General features: G+C 39.0%; 1 protein-coding gene across 1 annotated transcript in view; it reads left to right on the forward strand.

Annotated features, from left to right (window-relative positions):
• The window catches only part of LOC139744742 (ammonium transporter Rh type B-A-like), a 74,052-nt gene that overhangs the window by 44,795 nt on the left and 10,557 nt on the right, over positions 1-18,700 (forward strand). Inside the window, exons 3-6 of the mRNA XM_071655165.1 lie at positions 7,892-8,042; positions 12,078-12,222; positions 16,134-16,297; positions 17,562-17,699. Of these exons, the coding sequence (XP_071511266.1) occupies positions 7,892-8,042; positions 12,078-12,222; positions 16,134-16,297; positions 17,562-17,699 (598 nt within the window). The remainder of the gene's footprint in view (positions 1-7,891; positions 8,043-12,077; positions 12,223-16,133; positions 16,298-17,561; positions 17,700-18,700) is intronic.

Genomic DNA, 18,700 nt, shown 5'->3' on the forward strand with positions numbered 1-18,700 from the left:
AATTGTACATTTTTATCTTCTTCTTGAGAACCCCATGACCCATTTTCACCAAACTTGGCAGGTAGCATTCCTAGGGGGTTAGGATCTCAATTTGTTAAAATGGGCACCATGCCCCACCCAGGGGGCCCCCAGGGGGCCCAAACCCCCCAAATGAAGGAATCTTTAAAAATCTTCTCTAGAATCAGAAGTTATAGAGCTGAGATAATACTATGAGTGAGTACATTAATGACTGTAGTTTCAAGTTTGTTCATAGGAGATCCAGGGGTGCCCCTCTTGGGGGTAGGGGGAGGGGGGTGGTTGGAAGGGTCCAAATGGGGGCCTGAATTGTACATTTTCATCTTCTTCCTGAAAACCTCATGATGGATTTTTGTCAAACTTGGCAGGTAGCATCCCTAGGTGGTCAGGATCTCAATTTATCAAACTGGGCACCATGCCCCACCCAGAGGGCCCCAGGGGGCCCCAATTCCCCCAAATTAAGGAATCTTGAAAAAATTGGGCCCTTATTGTACATTTTCATCTTCCACTTGAGAATGCCTCATCAAATTTTGGTAGAGCTGTGAATAATTTAGATTAGTGACTGCGTGAAAGGTGAACTTGCGATACTCAGGTGAGCGCTAGACCCGCGGGTCTCTTGTTTTTTTTTGCAGGCCCTACTTTGAAGGCATTATCAATGAATTAGGAAGTTAGACTGGTCCCCATGATAGACCCAGAGGTAGGGTCTTTCCTTTCCCTAATCACTTCAACTTTGTCTCAATCCCATTTTGTGGAATACTTTACCAAAATGAACTGAAAAACTGCAAATTTTTGCAGCAGTTTAGAAACAGCTGTAGAAGCACTTTCTGTATTTGATAGCAACATAGTTTTGTATATTCTGCCAGTATTTTACTCTTTATTCTTTTCCTTCTTCAGCCTGTTTTCATTGTATACCATCTGTGTTTTATATATTTTGTACACATATATTTTAAGTGGAGAAAGTCTTGTATTTATGTTGGGGTATATTCCCAACAAGCCTGAAAGGCTTTTATTGGTCCCCAACAATGAATATGTTTATACAATGACTCGAGACTGTAATGATTGCTGCTTTTAAAGTGGAAATAAATGAAATGTGGAAAAAAATGAAATGAAATGAATCCCCTCGCAATCCTCCGCTTGCTTCTCTTGTTCTTTGCTACAATGCAGACTTTTATTAGTTAACCAAGGAAGTAGAAGTCAATTAGAACCTGTGTTCTGCAGTGTGGCACTGTATTGATGCATCTTTTTTTTTTATTTTGTATCCGTTGCAGTCATATCAGTTATTTTATACAAATTTGACGACATGAATTTAAATGTAATGTATTTGTACTTATATGTAGTGTATTTTCTCTGTTTGTTTGTATGGTTTTTATGGAGTATTGAATAAATAAATCCTAAATCCAATCCAATCTTGAATGGTTTGATGGCGTTATGCAGAAATAAACACAATATTGTGCTCACGCAGTTTACCTTTCGATCGACGTCCTGGTACGTGAAATGACCTCAATGCACCAGTGAGTGTGCAGGAGCTGGATCAGTAAATTGCCATTGTAATCTCTGCATCAGTAAGCCATGACGACTCAAACAGCTCATAGTACTGCAGAAACCAATTGGAATGAGCTGGTGTGGGAACTACAGTGTGACAGAGTATATAATGATGCAAAAATGAAATATAGTGATTTAGATATAAAAAGAACTAACAAAAAATGATAAAAAAGACCACTGCAATGAAAAGGAGTGTGATACAAATTCCTCGCAAACAAGAACAAACTATCAAAAAAAAAAAAGGAGAGCACGCCCTGCATTCAATTTCTTGTGAGCTTTTGTATGTAGGTTAATAACTTTTGCAGAGGGCTTTTGAGTACAGTGGTTGACATATCTGGGTTTGGTTTTGGGCCTGGAACTAAAAAAAAAATAGGAAAGGTATGTCAACTTTTTATGCATTATATTGTAATAATGGCCTATTTCCTTGGGTCAGTTGCTAAGCTTGCAGCTAACTAGATATATTCCATTGCCTCTCTTGCTTTGTAACACATAAACACACACACACACACACACACACACACACACACACACACACACACACAAAACTGCAACCCCCACCCCCCAAAAAAAAACAACAAAAAAAGGTGTCACAACTTTCATGACTGGTGTATGTTATTGGGTGTTTTAAGCAGGGTTGTTGGATTTTTAAAGGACCTGTTTACCTTTGGGAGCAGTGATTTAAAAAAATGTTCAAGATATAACTTTTGATCCATATGTGTAGGTCAGTTGTATCACAAAACATCATACCATATACAATTTTTGCAATAAAGCCTCAAATGTTACAAAATAGTACAGTCTGCTATGTCGAAATATTGGGTCCCGTGAGATTTTCGTGCCAAAATTGATTTTTTTGGCTAACTTGGTCAATTTGGGGGTGCTGAATCCAAAAAACTTTGGTTCCATTTTTTCTGACCACGTCTTCAGCCGCCATTTTGAATTTCAAAATGGCCACCATAGCAAACTGTATTTTGACCCAATTCTCATAATGTGAGCATCATAGAAGGCTCAAATTTGATGAAAAAAGCATGTTAATGATGTCAGACATTCTGGTACACCATTTTCTGATACTGTAGATAGTATTAATACAATTTTTAGGCAGCCATCTTGAAATTCAAAATGGCCGCCATAGCTAAATATATTTTACTCATATCTAAGGTTGTAAGCATTATGGAAAGTATACATTCGGGGTAAAAAGCATGCTTGTGATGTCAGGCATACTAACATATACATTTTTTTTTAAAATGATGGATCATTTCATTGGCCGCCATCTTGAAATTCAAAATGGCCACCATAATGAATGTAATTGGGCCTGTATCTCATATCGTATACATTGAGTAAGGTTGTAATTCGGGGCAAAGGGCATGCGTATGCTATCAGACATCCTGAAACATCTTTTTCTGAAACGATGGTTCATTTTGATATTGAAGGTGGTCATCTTGAAATTCAAAATGGCCGCCATACCAAAACGTATATATTGACCAATATCTCATGTTGCCAGGGGCTGTTGTAAGCAATAAAGAAAATTCACATTTTGGGCATAAACCAGGCTTATAATGTTGAACATTCAGATGCACTTTTCCCCTCCCTGAAAATGCAGATCACTTTCGAGGCGACCATCTTAACATTCAAAATGACTGCTTTTCAGCTAATATCTCTGGTTACAAGCAATGAATGTCTATGGTGGCGTACAGTGTACATTCTTTTAAAAACACACACATAGGGCCTATACATTCTGTAATAATGGATTATTAGCATTGGCCGCCACTCTTGAAATTCAAGATGGATTTCGACCATATTTGGTGCTGTAAGATCATTAAACTGCAAACCCAAGCATGCTGGAACACTCATGTGTAAGTCGATCACTTCAGTGAATTGCGTAGGCGGGACTGCTTCCTGTCCCGTAGGTACACTGCCATATTGAAATGCAAAATGGCTGCCATGGGATACATTCCTTTAAAAGCGTAGCGTTTAGGTAAAAATTGTGAATGGGAAATCATGTGATTCTGACGTCAAAACAAATGACTTTCAAAAGAACCTCTTAATAACTGTGTCTGAGTGACTAAATGCCCCATTTAGACGATTTGGTTGTAGAGTTTACAATATCAGCCCTATATTCTAAAAAATTGTGGGATAGTCACATTAATAGATATAATGTCTTTTAGGCTCATTCCCTGCATGAGTTTTTGAAGTCACAGCACTTTAAGGCTGTACACGGGGAGGATTGGTTCTATAAAATTCTTCCAGAAACAATGACTTTTGCATTTCTTGCTATGAGCGCGATAATGAATTCTGTGGCCACCGTTGGTGTAGGAAGCTCCAAGTATTTCATTTAACAGTTTATGGATACCCTCTGGAAATAGCTACAATGTAATATATCATATTTCCCTGTAGTAGAGGCACAAATTAGGTTGTGAGAGTTGACGAGGTTTGCTCTATCGATGTGTTGTATAAAGACTCTACTAGGGTAAAGCGGGAGATTGTCTTGGTTGAAGTCATCCATGCCAAACTTCTGGAAGGCATGGATTGTGTCATTTCACATTCTGCATGATTCCAGGTTCAGATACTTCTTGGTCCAACTGCTCTTTGAGACATCCTCAAATTTTCAACTTCAGCCAGCACCATGAAAGGCATGAAAAAGCAGACCTTTATAGTTGTTGTTTTTTTTTTTTTTACAACGAACTGCAGAACATGATCTCTCAATAAAGTCAATTGCACTTTTATCATTTTAACAATTTTCCAGTGATGGAGCAGACATCATGCAATGCAGTAAGTAAAGCAAACTTACAAGATCCATCAGGAGAATTGAAATGTCAGTGTATACGTAATAATCATCAATATCTCTGATTTTCCCGTTGCTCATGAAGTAGCATCTAATACATACAATGGAATGAGGATATCTGTTTCCTCGTTGTGAGTGACGGGTGACAGCTCCCATGGCATCTTTGATAAACCCTTTGTTTCTTTTCTTTCCGCGATGTGGTCTCTGTGTCAGATAATGACTGCTCAGTATTTCAACTTTCAGGCTGATTATTTGGCTCAGTTTTGTGGATTTGTAAGGCATGGGTATGAAAAATGAACCTTTGTTAGTGAGAATGAGGAGAAGGCCACGAAATTATGAGATGAAGAGTGATTGTGAAATTGCTTAGAACTTATACCTTCCGATAATTGTATCGTCCAGCAATGACTGGATAATGACAGGTCTATTAGACTGTAGAACCAGTAAGAATGTTTTGAGAAGTTGGTGATCCTCTTATGCTTAATGACTTTGGATCCAATCTTACATGGGGTATTTTGATTGCACGAGCTGAATGTATGGCCTTTTCATACTATCCGAGAAATGAATATATTTTCATTCTCTTAGATACAAATTCTTAGTACAGAAAATGAAAACTGCCCTTTTCATCTCTTTCTAGAATATTCCCCTTGCATATTTCCGATAGCCGAATGCCAAACACCACATTCATCAGCTTCAAGGCAGTGACAATTTTTGAGATTACCCTCATGTGATGGTGATGGTCTTCTAAATTGCGGAGGAATTCTGATGCATGCAAAGTGCCACAGAACTGAGCTATTATTGCTCCTTTGTTGTTTTAGAATCATAGGCTGTACAGCAGTAAGCATCTTGGAAGTCTTAATAATTGAAGATGACCCACTCAAGGGCAATCAGAAAAGAGAATACTCATTCCTTATTCATTCTGCATTATTCCAGAAATATATCTAGTGTCTAGCAAATCTTGTTTCAGTTTGTGGCCAACAAACAAGCATGTGAATGGGATGCCTGGTAGGGTGACCGTGGCATTTCTTGCCATTGCAAGACTTTTCCTTGTTTGTCTTCAATCTCTCGAGGCAGCATCAAGTTTTTGAAGATCGCCTTCAATTGTATCAGTGGTTGCTTTTGTACAAATATTTTACTGACTGGGATTAAATATAATCATTAACGAGGTTCCACGATGCAAAGTGATGTGTACCCTGAGAGGCAAAAACAAACCGCTTTAGCGCGCAATTCGGGAACAGCATATACCCGCCTGACTATATGGGATGTAACGCTTACATGCTTGCTTGCCCACATGTATGGGAAAGGGTATGCCCCCCCCCCCATGCTCAGTTTTTGCCCCTCAGCATGGCTTGATGACGTCATTGGAACCTCGTCCTTACATTTTGAATTTATGGCGGCCATTTTGAGAGATGGCTGTCATTTTGAATTGAGAGATGGCTGTCATTCTGCTTGACCTGGAAATGAATTCGGTCTAACTAGAACTATTTTGGTATATTCATCTAAGGCGCTTACAACAGTATTATATGTTTTCTATATAGCAGCCATCTTGAATTTCAACATGTTTACCTGTCTAATGATCCACAATTAGGAAACAGCTGTACTGGAACGTTGGACACCACAAGCATGCGCATTCTTGAAAATTTGATGCTTCTACAATAATTGCAACCTAAGATATGGGTAAAAACGCTACGGCGGCCATTTTGAAATTCAAGATGGCAGCCTACAAACTGTACAAAACAATCCACAATATTAGAAAAAGATATATCAGAGTGTCTGACATCAGAACGAGGCATTTTGAACCCAATTTGAAGCTTCTACAATGCTCACTCTGTGAGATATGGGTCAAATTACAGTTTCCCATGGCGGCCATTTTGAAATTCAAGATGGCAGCCTACAAATTGTATTAAAACAATCCACAATATCAGAAAAAGATATATTAGAGTGTCTGACATCACACTCATGCATTTTGCACCAAATTTGAAGCTTCAACAATGCTCACTTTATGAAATATGGGTCAACATACAGTTTGCTATGGCGGCCATTTTGAAATTCAAAATGGCGGCTGAAGACGTGGTTGGAAAAAATGGAACCAAAGTTTTTTGGATTCAGCACCCCCAAATTGACAAAGTTCGTCCAAAAAATCAATTTTGGCACAAAAATCTCACGGGATTACATAGTAGCCTCTACTAAAAGGAGATATCACTATTTTTATCATTAAACCATAACTGTAGACGGTCTAGTCTGGAAACATTTTTATCATAACTGTTGTTCACATTTTGTATATTGAACAATACTTAAAATCGAATGTTCAAATTTTTACGTAGGTTGTTTCTATCCCTAACTCACATTCTAGAACTATTTTGAAGCACTAGTGCTGGGTTCTTGTTTCATCTGCAAATGGTAAATTATGCCTTTAAGCTACAAATTTATGTCAGTCTGACAAGATGTCTATTCCCCTTGAATGCATGCAATCAAGAAAAGTAGAAGCTTTGTGCTCCAATTTATGTTTGTTTGTTGGGGGGGGGGGTGATTTTGGTCTCGTGGTTTATGCACTAGACTTGCATACACAAGGGTCTGGGTTCAATACCTGCCTGAAGCATTTATCGTCAGAAAATATATTACACTCATAAAGTGCCCCCATGAAAAAGGACAGTACCCTATAAAGAAATAAGGGTTAAAGGGATAGTACAGTATTGGTGCAGATAAGAAATGGGCTTTTAACGTTTTGCGACATACCAAGAAAACACCTATTAAATAGTACAGAGCATAGCATACCATTTTCAGAGGAATTCAGTTTATTTGATGAAAATCGGCTTTGGAGTCCCTGAAACATCCATCAACAAAGTAAAACAAAGTGATCGTAATAAAGTGTGGGTCCCACACTTTATTAGGATTGCTCTTTTTTGGATATCTCAGCCATTTCAAAACGAAGTTTCATAAAATAAACGTTGAATTCCTCATATTTCGTAGGATGTTTCTCATTATCTTACCAAAAAATGTTAGAAACCTGAAATTAGGTCTCAGCCAAAACTATACGATCCCTTTGAGGTGTTCCACCTCAATATTTTAGCATTAAATTAAATTTTGAAAAAATTCAAATGTCAACCCTCTATTACTAAAACCACACCAATGTATCATTTTTTTACTTGTCCATTCCTGAAAAAAGGTTACTGGTCCAAAACTGATCTTTACTGGTCCCGGACCATCAAACCAGTGTCAGTGAGCAGCAATAAGTCTCCATATGACATCATCAATAATAGGAACAGCTCAGTGAAGTTCAAATGTTCTTTTGTACCACAGAGTACTGGCCCATGGCACCTATTTGTGTTTTTGCAATTATTACAAATATGTTCTGCTTATATATTCATTGTATATACTTTCTCTGATTATGTTATGGAAATGAAAATAACTTTGAATCTTGAACCAAATCAACTTTCATATCATAGCATATGCATGTAAAATATATAAAAACGAGACGACAAGAGAAGAGAACCGTGTTCATTATATAAGATATACCTCATATAATCTTCTTTTGTTCCTTGATTTCTTTTCATTCAGGATGCTCTTTGCGGACTTCACATCGGCGGCCATCTTGATTTCGTTTGGCGCCCTCCTTGGCAAAGCATCACCGCTACAGCTGATCATCATGGCTTTCTTTGAGGTCATCTGCGCCATCGGCAATGAGCACATTGGCGTAAATATACTTGGGGTAAGATGGAACTATATTTTCCCTTTTCCCTGCCAGTTTTACTCACCCCAGAAACTTTCTGCTTCCCCAATCTCTATTTGGAGTTAAAGTGAAGTTCTCACACTGTGTAAATATCTCTCGATGAATACAAAAAAACAACAACTGATGGATGAATTGAATTGTAAATATTTCATCAAAACTATTTGTAATCTATCAATAGTTACGTTCAGACGACAAGCCTTAACCCCGAGGTTAGGAATCCTCAAAGTTAAGCTTGTAGTTAGGGACTGTGAAAATGCACTCGTAGTTAGCTAACCTTGAGGTTAGCTCGATGTTAGGAGCCACAAGAAATCTTATGGTTTGCGCTCTAACCACAAGCCGCGGAGGTCACCAAAGGTCCCCACTCGTAGTTAGGCACCATGTTGACACAAAAATCAACGCACTCAAAGGGGCAGGAATTTCACCTCAAGGTTTCGTAACCTCGAGGTTAAGATTCGTCTGTGGACACATGTCGAAGTTAGGGGGCAAGAGCCTATAACCTCGAGGTTAGGGCTTGTCGTCTGAACGTAACTGGTATCTGTATGAATGTACATGAAGCGTTTGATTTCGAAACAGATTAAGCCCCAGTTCAAGCAATTCAAATTTAGTCCATATCAGATAGGGCAAAATAAAATCTTTCTACTGATGCCTCACTTGTTACATAGCAAAGAGTATTTTTGAAGTAATGTTTCCAAAAAGATCCTATATTTTCATATTGTTGTCTTTTTTTTATAACATTTAAATCGAAATACTTCAAATCGACGGAAATAGAGTTAACTAAGCTTGTGCTCAAACTCTTCATATATTATAACAGTTTATATTTCACTCTATGTCTCACTTCCAGCATCACTCATTGCCTTCTACACACCCATACAGTGACTAAGTTACGCTCTGATAAAGTGATGTCATACATGAGTAATAATTAGTTGAGAGTAAATCAAAGTACTGTACTGTGAAAGTGCAAATGTTTGCATGATTAATTTTGGTGCACTTGGCCAATTTTGGGGAAAATCACATGCTTACAGCTTTGCAGATAAGATCAAGTTCTGTTGTTCATATTTCAATGTTTACCCAAAAATATTTGCACTCCTTTCTTTTCACCCTAGTTTGATATGCAGAGCTTAAAACTTGCAGGAATATTTCCACTCTGTGTTATCATATTCCACATTCACAGTGTGTCCAAAATTGTATTTTCTGGTTCTGAGGCAATATCAAAGGTTGTTGTGGAAATGTGTTAAAATTTTCATTGGTTGCAATTTAAATCATATCATACATTGGCATTATACATTGTGATATTTGATCAGAGATTGTCTCTAGCAATTGCTCATGTATCAACATGCATACAATTCTAGTTGCATGATCTTGATTTCGTTGAACTTTTTTTTCCTCTCAAAGTTATAAAAGTCTGTTCCTGAACAGTTGATACTGTCCAGCATAGGTTGGTCACATCAGGGAGGTGAGAAGAAGGACCTTCCTGGTCACATGTATAGACACATATGCAGTTCCCTTGCATGTAACCTTTCTCTTGATGATCAGCAAAACAATGGATGTTTTGCAAGGTCTCCACAATCACTTTCAGTAAGGAGAACTATCCATGGCCAAATTACCCCAACAGCTTTATTCATCACTTTCTCCCCCTTGAAAAGAAAAAGCCTTTAAATGAATAGATGAAGAATTCTTTTTCCTTGTGACAAAATAAATCACAAATGAATGTGTCTACTCCTTCTTATCATGCTGAAAAAGCCTCATTTTCTATGGAATAGCAACCATGTAACCTTGGGTGTTTTTTTCTTTTGTAAAGCACAGTTGCCCCTTAGAGACTCCTAAGAAGTGGTTCAGTGCTGCCAAGGAGGGTCAGCTCTTTCAAAGGCAGGCTCAAAGTTTTTAGCTCACCTGAGCCAAAGGCTCAAGTGAGCTATTGCGATCGCCCTTCGTCCGGCGTCCGTCGTGCGTCGTGCGTCGTGCGTCGTGCGTCGTCCGTCGTCCGTCGTCCGTCGTGCGTCGTGCGTAAACTTTTTACATTTTCATCTTCTTCTTGAAAACCCCAAGACCGATTTTCATCAAACTTGGCAGGTAGCATCCCTAGGGGGTTAGGAAATCAATTTGTTAAAATGGGCACCATGCCCCACCCAGGGGGCCCCCAGGGGGGCCCAAACCCCCCAAAATTAAGGAATCTGTAAAAATCTTCTTCTCTAGAACCAGAAGTGATAGAGCTAAGTTAATACTATGAGTTAGTACATTGATGACTGTAGTTTCAAGTTTGTTCATGGCAGAATCAGGGGTGCCCCCCTTGGGACCCAGGGGAGGGGGGTGGGGAAGGGTTCTAAAGGGGCCTAAATTGTACATTTTCATCGTCTTCTTGAGAACCCCATGACCCATTTTCACCAAACTTGGCAGGTAGCATCCCTAGGGGGTTAGGAAATCAATTTGTGAAAATGGGCACCATGCCCCACCCAGGGGGCCCCCAGGGGGCCCCAACCCCCCAAAATTAAGGAATATCCGCAAAAATCTTCTTCTCTAGAACCAGAAGTGATAGAGCTAAGTTAATACTATGAGTTAGTACATTGATGACTGTAGTTTCAAGTTTGTTCATGGCAGAATCAGGGGTGCCCCCCTTGGGACCCAGGGGAGGGAGGGGGTGAGGAGGGGTCCTAATGGGGCCTAAATTGTACATTTTTATCTTCTTCTTGAGAACCCCATGACCTATTTTCACCAAACTTGGCAGGTAGCATCCCTAGGGGGTTAGGATCTCAATTTGTTAAAATGGGCACCATGCCCCACCCAGGGGGCCCCCAGGGGTCCCAAATCCCCCAAATGAAGGAATCTTTATAAATCTTCTCTAGAATCAGAAGTTATATATAGAGCTGAGATAATACTATGAGTGAGTACATTAATGACTGTAGTTTCAAGTTTGTTCATAGGAGATCCAGGGGTGCCCCTCTTGGGTAGGGGGGGGGGGGGGTGGTGGTTGGAAGGGTCCAAATGGGGGCCTGAATTGTACATTTTCATCTTCTTCCTGAAAACCTCATGATGGATTTTTGTCAAACTTGGCAGGTAGCATCCCTAGGGGGTCAGGATCTCAATTTATCAAAATGGGCACCATGCCCCACCCAGAGGGCCCCAGGGGGCCCCAATCCCCCCAAATTAAGGAATCTTAAAAAAATTGGGCCCTTATTGTACATTTTCATCTTCTACTTGAGAATGCCTGGTCAAATTTTGGTAGAGCTGTGAATAATTTAGATTAGTGACTGCGTGAAAGGTGAACTTGCGATACTCAGGTGAGCGCTAGACCCGCGGGTCTCTTGTTTGAACAATTGACCTTCCAGATGCATCACTGGGTATATATGTCAGTTTAAAGGGAATCCCTTCCCAGTATCATGTTGCTTTGTATGAAAACAGGAAAATCAGAGAAGTAGCATTATTGTGTATATACATGTCAATCTATATAAAGGGGAATATCATCCTGATATTAATTATGAAATTCTAAAGTTTAGAGAGCAAGACACATCGAAAGTGCTGTTTGACATATTTGTTGAGCAGTTGTCCATTCACTAATTTTCAGTATTTTCACTAGACATTTTTTTTTTTCAAATGAGATTTCTCTGTTCTTTTTTATATCAAGAGTGATACATTTTTGCATGTCCTCCTACATGGATTCATATTACCTATCATGTTTGTGCCAAAATATTTGAGACAAAAATCACAATTAGTGAAATTCTGTGTACAAAACAAATGGAGAGGTGCAGTTTACACCCTGTGTCACACAATTTATCATTCTCATATAATGTTGTTTAATTCAGAACTTTCTTTTGTGCGCTTGATTTTTTCCCCCAAATTTTTATTACTGATCTACACTTCTCTGATTTTTCTGTTTTTATACAAAGCGACATAATATCAATATGGACGTTTCCTTCAAATCTCTTTCACAGACTGATGTAATAATCCAGCTCTTGAAATATATCTGTTTGATATGTTGATGATATTAGTATTTGCTTACACCTTAATCTCCTCTCCCAGACTGTGGACATTGGAGGCTCCATGTATGTGCACACGTTCGGTGCTTACTTCGGTATCGCCGCCTCCTGCGTCGTGTCCTCCAAGGCTGCCAAGGACCACCCTAAAGAGGGCGCTTCATACACCTCCGATCTCTTCTCCATGATTGGTGGGTTTTGGTCCTCCTCTGTTTCACAAGTCGACTGTTTTTTTTTTGTCTCACGTTTCATTATGATGACATATGTTGTCATGTTTTTATATCCAAGCCTAGTTTTAGCACTGTTGGGGGACAAAACATTGTATCTCTAAAATGTCATGTGTTCAGGAGAACAAAACAACAAAAAACAAATAAACAAATAAGAACAAACAAAAAAACAGAACAAAGTGAAAACAAACAAGCAAACAAAACACATGCATGGTAGCCAAAGCACTGTACCAAATGGGATTACCTTTACAATTCTTGACATGCTGTGGTGTCTTTATTTTTGGGGTAAGGCAGCTAGAATTTGGGCAGGACATATATCTGACGATTGATTAAAAAAAAATGATTATCACTAAAATTTGAATTACATGGTCTTGTCACTCCAGTGACAATGGGATATTCCAAATTAGCACTGTGGTACATTGGGTGACACCTGGCCTCTCAAACACAACACCAAAGTTTCAGATAATATATGGGACCTTTATATCAGTTGTTGATGTCAGATAGTGTAGAAACGAAGCAAATCGAAAGTGAATTTCACAGAGTCAGAGCTACCAAGTCTCACGCATTTTGCGTGAGACTCAAGCATTTAGGGCCTGTCTCACGATGTCACGCAGGGCACCCATTTTTCTCACACATCGGGTGAAGTCTGCAATTTGTGCCAAAAATAAGGAGCATAGCTCAAAGGATTCAAGTGATAGTTGCAATTGAAGGTATATTTCCCTGTTGTCTTTCAAAATTAGTAAAAAATAGTCACTTAAGTATGCACCAGATCGCATTATTAAGAGCTAATAATTCAAAAAAGCTCCCTACCATGGGAGGGGTGACACCCTCCTTGTTCGCGTGCGCATGCGCGCGAGCGCCGAAACGCCGAGTCATGAAAATCTCACTCATAAAAGTTTTTTGAACTTGGCATCTCTGTAGAGTACTTGTTCTGGTGAATTTCACAGAGTACTTGTTCTGCTTATTTTTTTGTGATGGAAAAAAAAACCCACATTCCTTTGACTTGTTACCATGCAAGTGTGTTAACTTCTGGCAAATATCATTCTAGATGCCTAGAGTACTTGCCATGTACTTTATTCCATGACAATATTTGGACCATGGATTTGATCTAGACTACTGTTTGCAAACTAGGACCAATGTTTCAGTGACAGAGCTTGGATTGAAGAAAACTCTTGCTTTACAAAAAAAACTTTGTGGAGTAATGTCCATTTGTTTGTACACTGCCAGTGAGAACTTATGTATACATATGAAGAGTTTGTTTGCGAAAACCAATAAGTCCATTTTTGAAGATTTTGAAGTACGGTCTCTGTCATAACGTACAAAATGATACCTTTCAAATGATATATTGGTCACTACATATAAAGGTATATTTTTTGAAGTTATGGTCAAAAGAAGCAAAAATTTTCTTATTATTCTCTTTATTTTTCTTGACCTTTAATCGCTAATATCTCCATTTGACAAATATGGACTTATCGATTTTTGCAAACAAACTCTTCATATATATATTTTTTTTTTTCACTTGTAAAAATGAATCATTTGAGAGTTTGTTGGTAAAACCACCACATCAGTTTAAGAATCTTTGTTTAAAGCCTTGGGGATGAATTAGGACAGGATATGAAACTATTATCATGATTATTTGCATGGCTTATATGTGGTCATGTTCTAAATTTCACAAGGACTTGTGCTGTAAAGCTTTGCTGACAATAGCAACTGGAGATTTAGCGTTGACTGGTCGTTGTGGGTTGGTTTGAGAAAAATATCTCATCCGTTGTGGAAATATACAGATGTAGAATTTTGATCACACAAACAATCCAAGAAATTATGGTGGTTTGGTGTTGGTTTGAGAAATATCTGATCCGTTGCAGATACAGAATTTTGATCACACAAGCAATCCAAGAAATTTTGTGACCTTGCCGTGAAATAAGAAGGATGTGGTCATGCTTTTTATTTACCATGTTGCTGATTGGCATTGACAAGGTTTCACTCATGAGCAGGTTCACGGAACATCTGCCACTGTTGGTAGGCTTATTGTCAGGGCTGGCTTTGTACCTGCATGCCATTGAATGTTTGTTTGGGAAAATAACCATTCAGGATATGCACACATATATGCACAAAAGAACACTGCACAGTTTGTGTGTAGATAAATACACTCAACCTTGCCTACAGGAAAAACCAAATCTGGTTGGACAGAAGAAATAGCTTCAGCTAAGAGAACATGTGACTTACACTGGATTACAATCAATAGAATAATATAAAGAGGTTTTTAACTACCTATCTAAGATAGGTAGGACTTGAGAAGACATTCAATAGACCTATAGGTAGGTAGTTAAAAATAACAGGTAGAGAGATGAGATAAATAGGAAGGTAGAAAAATAGATGGTGGAGGGATAGATAAGGAGAAAGAGAAAGAGAGACAGACTTACTGATATCTATCTAAAAATAGAGATAAATCAACTGCATGTGGATAGTTTTTTTTTTCATTGAATCTTGAGGGACAAATCCGAAGGGATGTGTTTTAAAGGACAAGTCCACCTTCATATACATAAGGATTGAGACAATGCAGCAATATTAGTAGAACACATCAGTGAAAGTTTGAGGAAATTGACCAATCCGTTCAAAAGTTACGAATATTTTAAGTATCTGCGCAACCACTGTTGGAAGAGAAGACTACTACAGTGTATGATGTCACATGCGTACAACTATACAAGGAAAAATAAAAAGAGAATTCACAAAACTTTACTTTTTGAATAAAGTACACATTTCTTTGACTTGCTACTGACGTATGTTAAGGGTAATATTATTCCCCCTGCCTTCTGAAAGAGAGAAGTCGAGTGTTCTTTTGTTATGCGAGAAAAATGGAAATTTTTTGAATTTTCTTTATTCTTTCTTTATATCCTTGTACTCATGTGACATCACAAGCTATAGTAGTCTTTTCATCCAGCCGTGATTAAGCAGAAACTTCAAAATTCATAACTTTTTAGCGGATTGTCCGATTTTGCTCAAACTCTCACTGATGTGTTCTACTAATGTTGCTGCATTCACTCAACCCACATGTCTGTGAAGGTGAACTTGTCCTTTAAGCTGTTATGAACTCCCATAGACTTCTGTGCAGCATCCACGACAAGTTATGTGAGCCAGTGTTTTAACCCTTTGTGTACTTGAGTATCAACTGGTGCAAAACAGAACAGAACAGAACAAAACAAAACAAAACAAAACAAAACAAAACAAAACAAAACAAAACAAAACATCATAACATTGTACACACTGCCCAAAGTCTATGGCATGGGAAGGGTTTAACATTTTTTTTTTTTGAATTTCACATCTATTCTATCTCTGGAAGATTTTGTGTAGGGGTGTATTAAACTTTATTTATAGATTCATATAACTGTGGTCTGGACATATATGCAAATCAGATAATTGGTGATGTCATCAAGTCGCAAATATCGCATTGATTTCTACACAAAAATTTGATAGTAAGATCATGCTTTTGGTGGACGATTTGGCTGTTGTAGATAACAGATAACACACATGTACAATTTGTAGATACACGTTACACACATACTGTCTTATAACACATTCATAATATATTATTAATGTGTGAACACATACCAGTATAGATCTAGTAAGATATAGGCATATTGTGTAATATGTGTGATTGTATGATACTCCTAAGTAACTTCCCTTCTCAATTGTCAAGTAGTTCCGTCTTTTAACAAATAGTTTCATAATTATGTATGTTTATATTCTTTTGTATCGATCATATTACTTAATATTACTTTTCTTGTATAATCACACTCTTTTTGTAATTTAATTGGCAAAAATATGACTCTGAAAATAAAATTTGCTTTAAATCAAATAATTTTTTTGCGTGGCAGGTACCATCTTCCTGTGGGTCTTCTGGCCAAGTTTCAACAGCGCCCTCGGGGACTACGACACACGCCACCGCGCCATCCTGAACACGTACTTCTCACTGGCCGCCTGCTGCGTCACCACATTTGCCATCACCACCCTCCTCAACAAGAAGGGGAAAGTAGAGATGGTATGCAAACATTACATAAGATTTACACCCCCCCCCCCCCCCCCCCCCCCCCCCCCCCGCAATCTGCCGTGGTGTAAAAGCCCTGTGTGCCACATTATTCTGAGACTCGATGCATGAGCGCTCTTGGAAAACGTTATGTTTTTCCTATACCGTGTAACTTTCTACAGAAACGTTTATGCCAGATATGCAGTGAGCACAGTTGGAGAGAAAATTCCATGATTTGCTGTGGTATAAATGTTATGAAAAATTTTCTTGCAAATGACCAGCAGCTACATTATTGTCCAGCTCTGGGGGGGGGGGGGGGGGGAGGGGGGAGGGGGAGGGGGGGCATGACTCTTGTAGACTCGACTGCAACAGAAAATCTGTGTTTATTTGCAAAAACCCTGATGGAACACCACTATTCAATCATCATGTAATGCAAGCTATCTATGTGAGGAGAATGGAATTTATGAGTGACACTTTCATTGTACCATGGCATTTGCCAATTTCTTGATCGGGTAGGATGGGGTTAATTGTGCATTTGAACAAAATATGTGAATTTGGCAAGCCGTTGACTTGAATCAGGCTTACAAAAGTGGCGCATAAATTGATCGCAAAACAAACACAGAATTTGAGGTCCAAGTGATGAACAATTACTGAATTGAGAACTGGACCATTCTTTTTCCTATGGTTACATTTTGTAGGGATTCAAGTGGAAAAGACCATATAAGAAATGTTTGCAACAGTGGCGGATTGGAGGGGTGGGGCACTGGATGCCACCCTTGATTTTGTACAGGTACCTCCCCCCCCCCCCCCCCCCCTTTACAGAATTCCTGGATCCACCCCTTTGTAATGTCGTCAGAGTGTGAGAAATGTTACTGATCCAAGGATGTGTGAGCATGACAATCCATGAAAGCTGGAGGTTTTGGCAATATCAAGGAGATTTGTATTATTGCAATTGGCAAATCAATTAGTGTAGGAAGCTTCCATATCTTGGTCTTTTTCTAGGCTTTGGTAGAGACCTTCTTAATGCATCCAGATTTGATTTCTCTGCGTGCAAAAAGTCAGAAAGATGTATTCTTTGCAACTGATTGACAAATTGCCCTACATCAAGGTAAATAAGCACTGATTTGATCAGTGTTTTAGTAGTAGTCATGATAAAAATTCATGGGCGTACATACTCGAGCAAGATTTGAACCTACCACCTCCTGATCACCGGACAGGCGTCATCTCCACTAGACCACCGAGCCCAGAATATATATACCTTACTTACTTACTCCCACAGGTCCACATCCAGAATGCCACCCTGGCCGGAGGAGTTGCCGTGGGAACCGCAGCAGACCTGATGATCCAACCATGGGGCGCCATCCTGCTGGGAATTGTCGCTGGGATCCTCTCCACCTTTGGTTTCAAGATCATCCAGGTGAGGCATGGGCAGAGTCAGACCTCCCATGTTAACTTTTTTTTTGTCTGGTGAGAATGATAAGGGCGTTAAGTTGCCACTAAACCCATAGTGTTCGAGACAACTTAACGCCCTTCTCATTCTCAACTGATGATAAGCCAGTTCCTTCAACAATTTTTGTAGAATCTGACCATCACCCCCTCCCCCTCCTTACCAAAAGGATCCCACTCTTTCTTTTCACCTTTCCATCTCTTTGTTGTCCCCGCCGAACGAGTTCGAGCAGGGGACTATGAAACGGGCTCCGTACGTGTGTGTGTCCTTGTGTCCGTCTGTGTGTCCGTCCGTCCGTCCGTCCGTGTGTGATCAAAATCTTCAATTTGCTACTTCTCTGTCATTTATGAGCCAATTTTGATTCTGTTTGCTTTATATGATAGCACTACATGGGAGCTTTGAAACTTCTACACATAATTTCAGTCGTGACCTTTGACCTTGACTTTGACCTATATTGTACATTTTGCTACAAAATGCTACTCCTTCGCCATTTCTAACCCGATTTCGATTCCGTTTGCTTTATGTGATGGCACTAGGTGAGGGCTTCAAAACTTCTACACAGAATTTTGACCTTTGACTTCTTTGACCTTTGACCTTGATTTTTGACTTGTATTGTACATTTTGCTACAAAATGCTACTCCTTCGCCATTTCTAACCGGATTTCGATTCCGTTTGCTTTATGTGATGGCACTAGGTGAGGGCTTCAACACTTCTACACAGAATTTTGACCTTTGACTTCTTTGACCTTTGACCTTGATTTTTTACCTATATTGTACATTGGCTACAAAATGCTACTCCTTCGCCATTTCTAACCGGATTTCGATTCCGTTTGCTTTATGTGATGGCACTAGGTGAGGGCTTCAAAACTTCTACACAGAATTTTGACCTTTGACTTCTTTGACCTTTGACCGTGATTTTTTGACCTATATTGTACATTGGCTACAAAATGCTACTCCTTCGCCATTTCTAAC

Source organism: Diadema antillarum, unplaced genomic scaffold (genome assembly GCF_040938485.1).
Source record: "Diadema antillarum isolate AM-2024a unplaced genomic scaffold, OU_Dant_1.0 seq00001207_RagTag, whole genome shotgun sequence".
Classification (NCBI taxonomy): Eukaryota; Metazoa; Echinodermata; class Echinoidea; order Diadematoida; family Diadematidae; genus Diadema; species Diadema antillarum.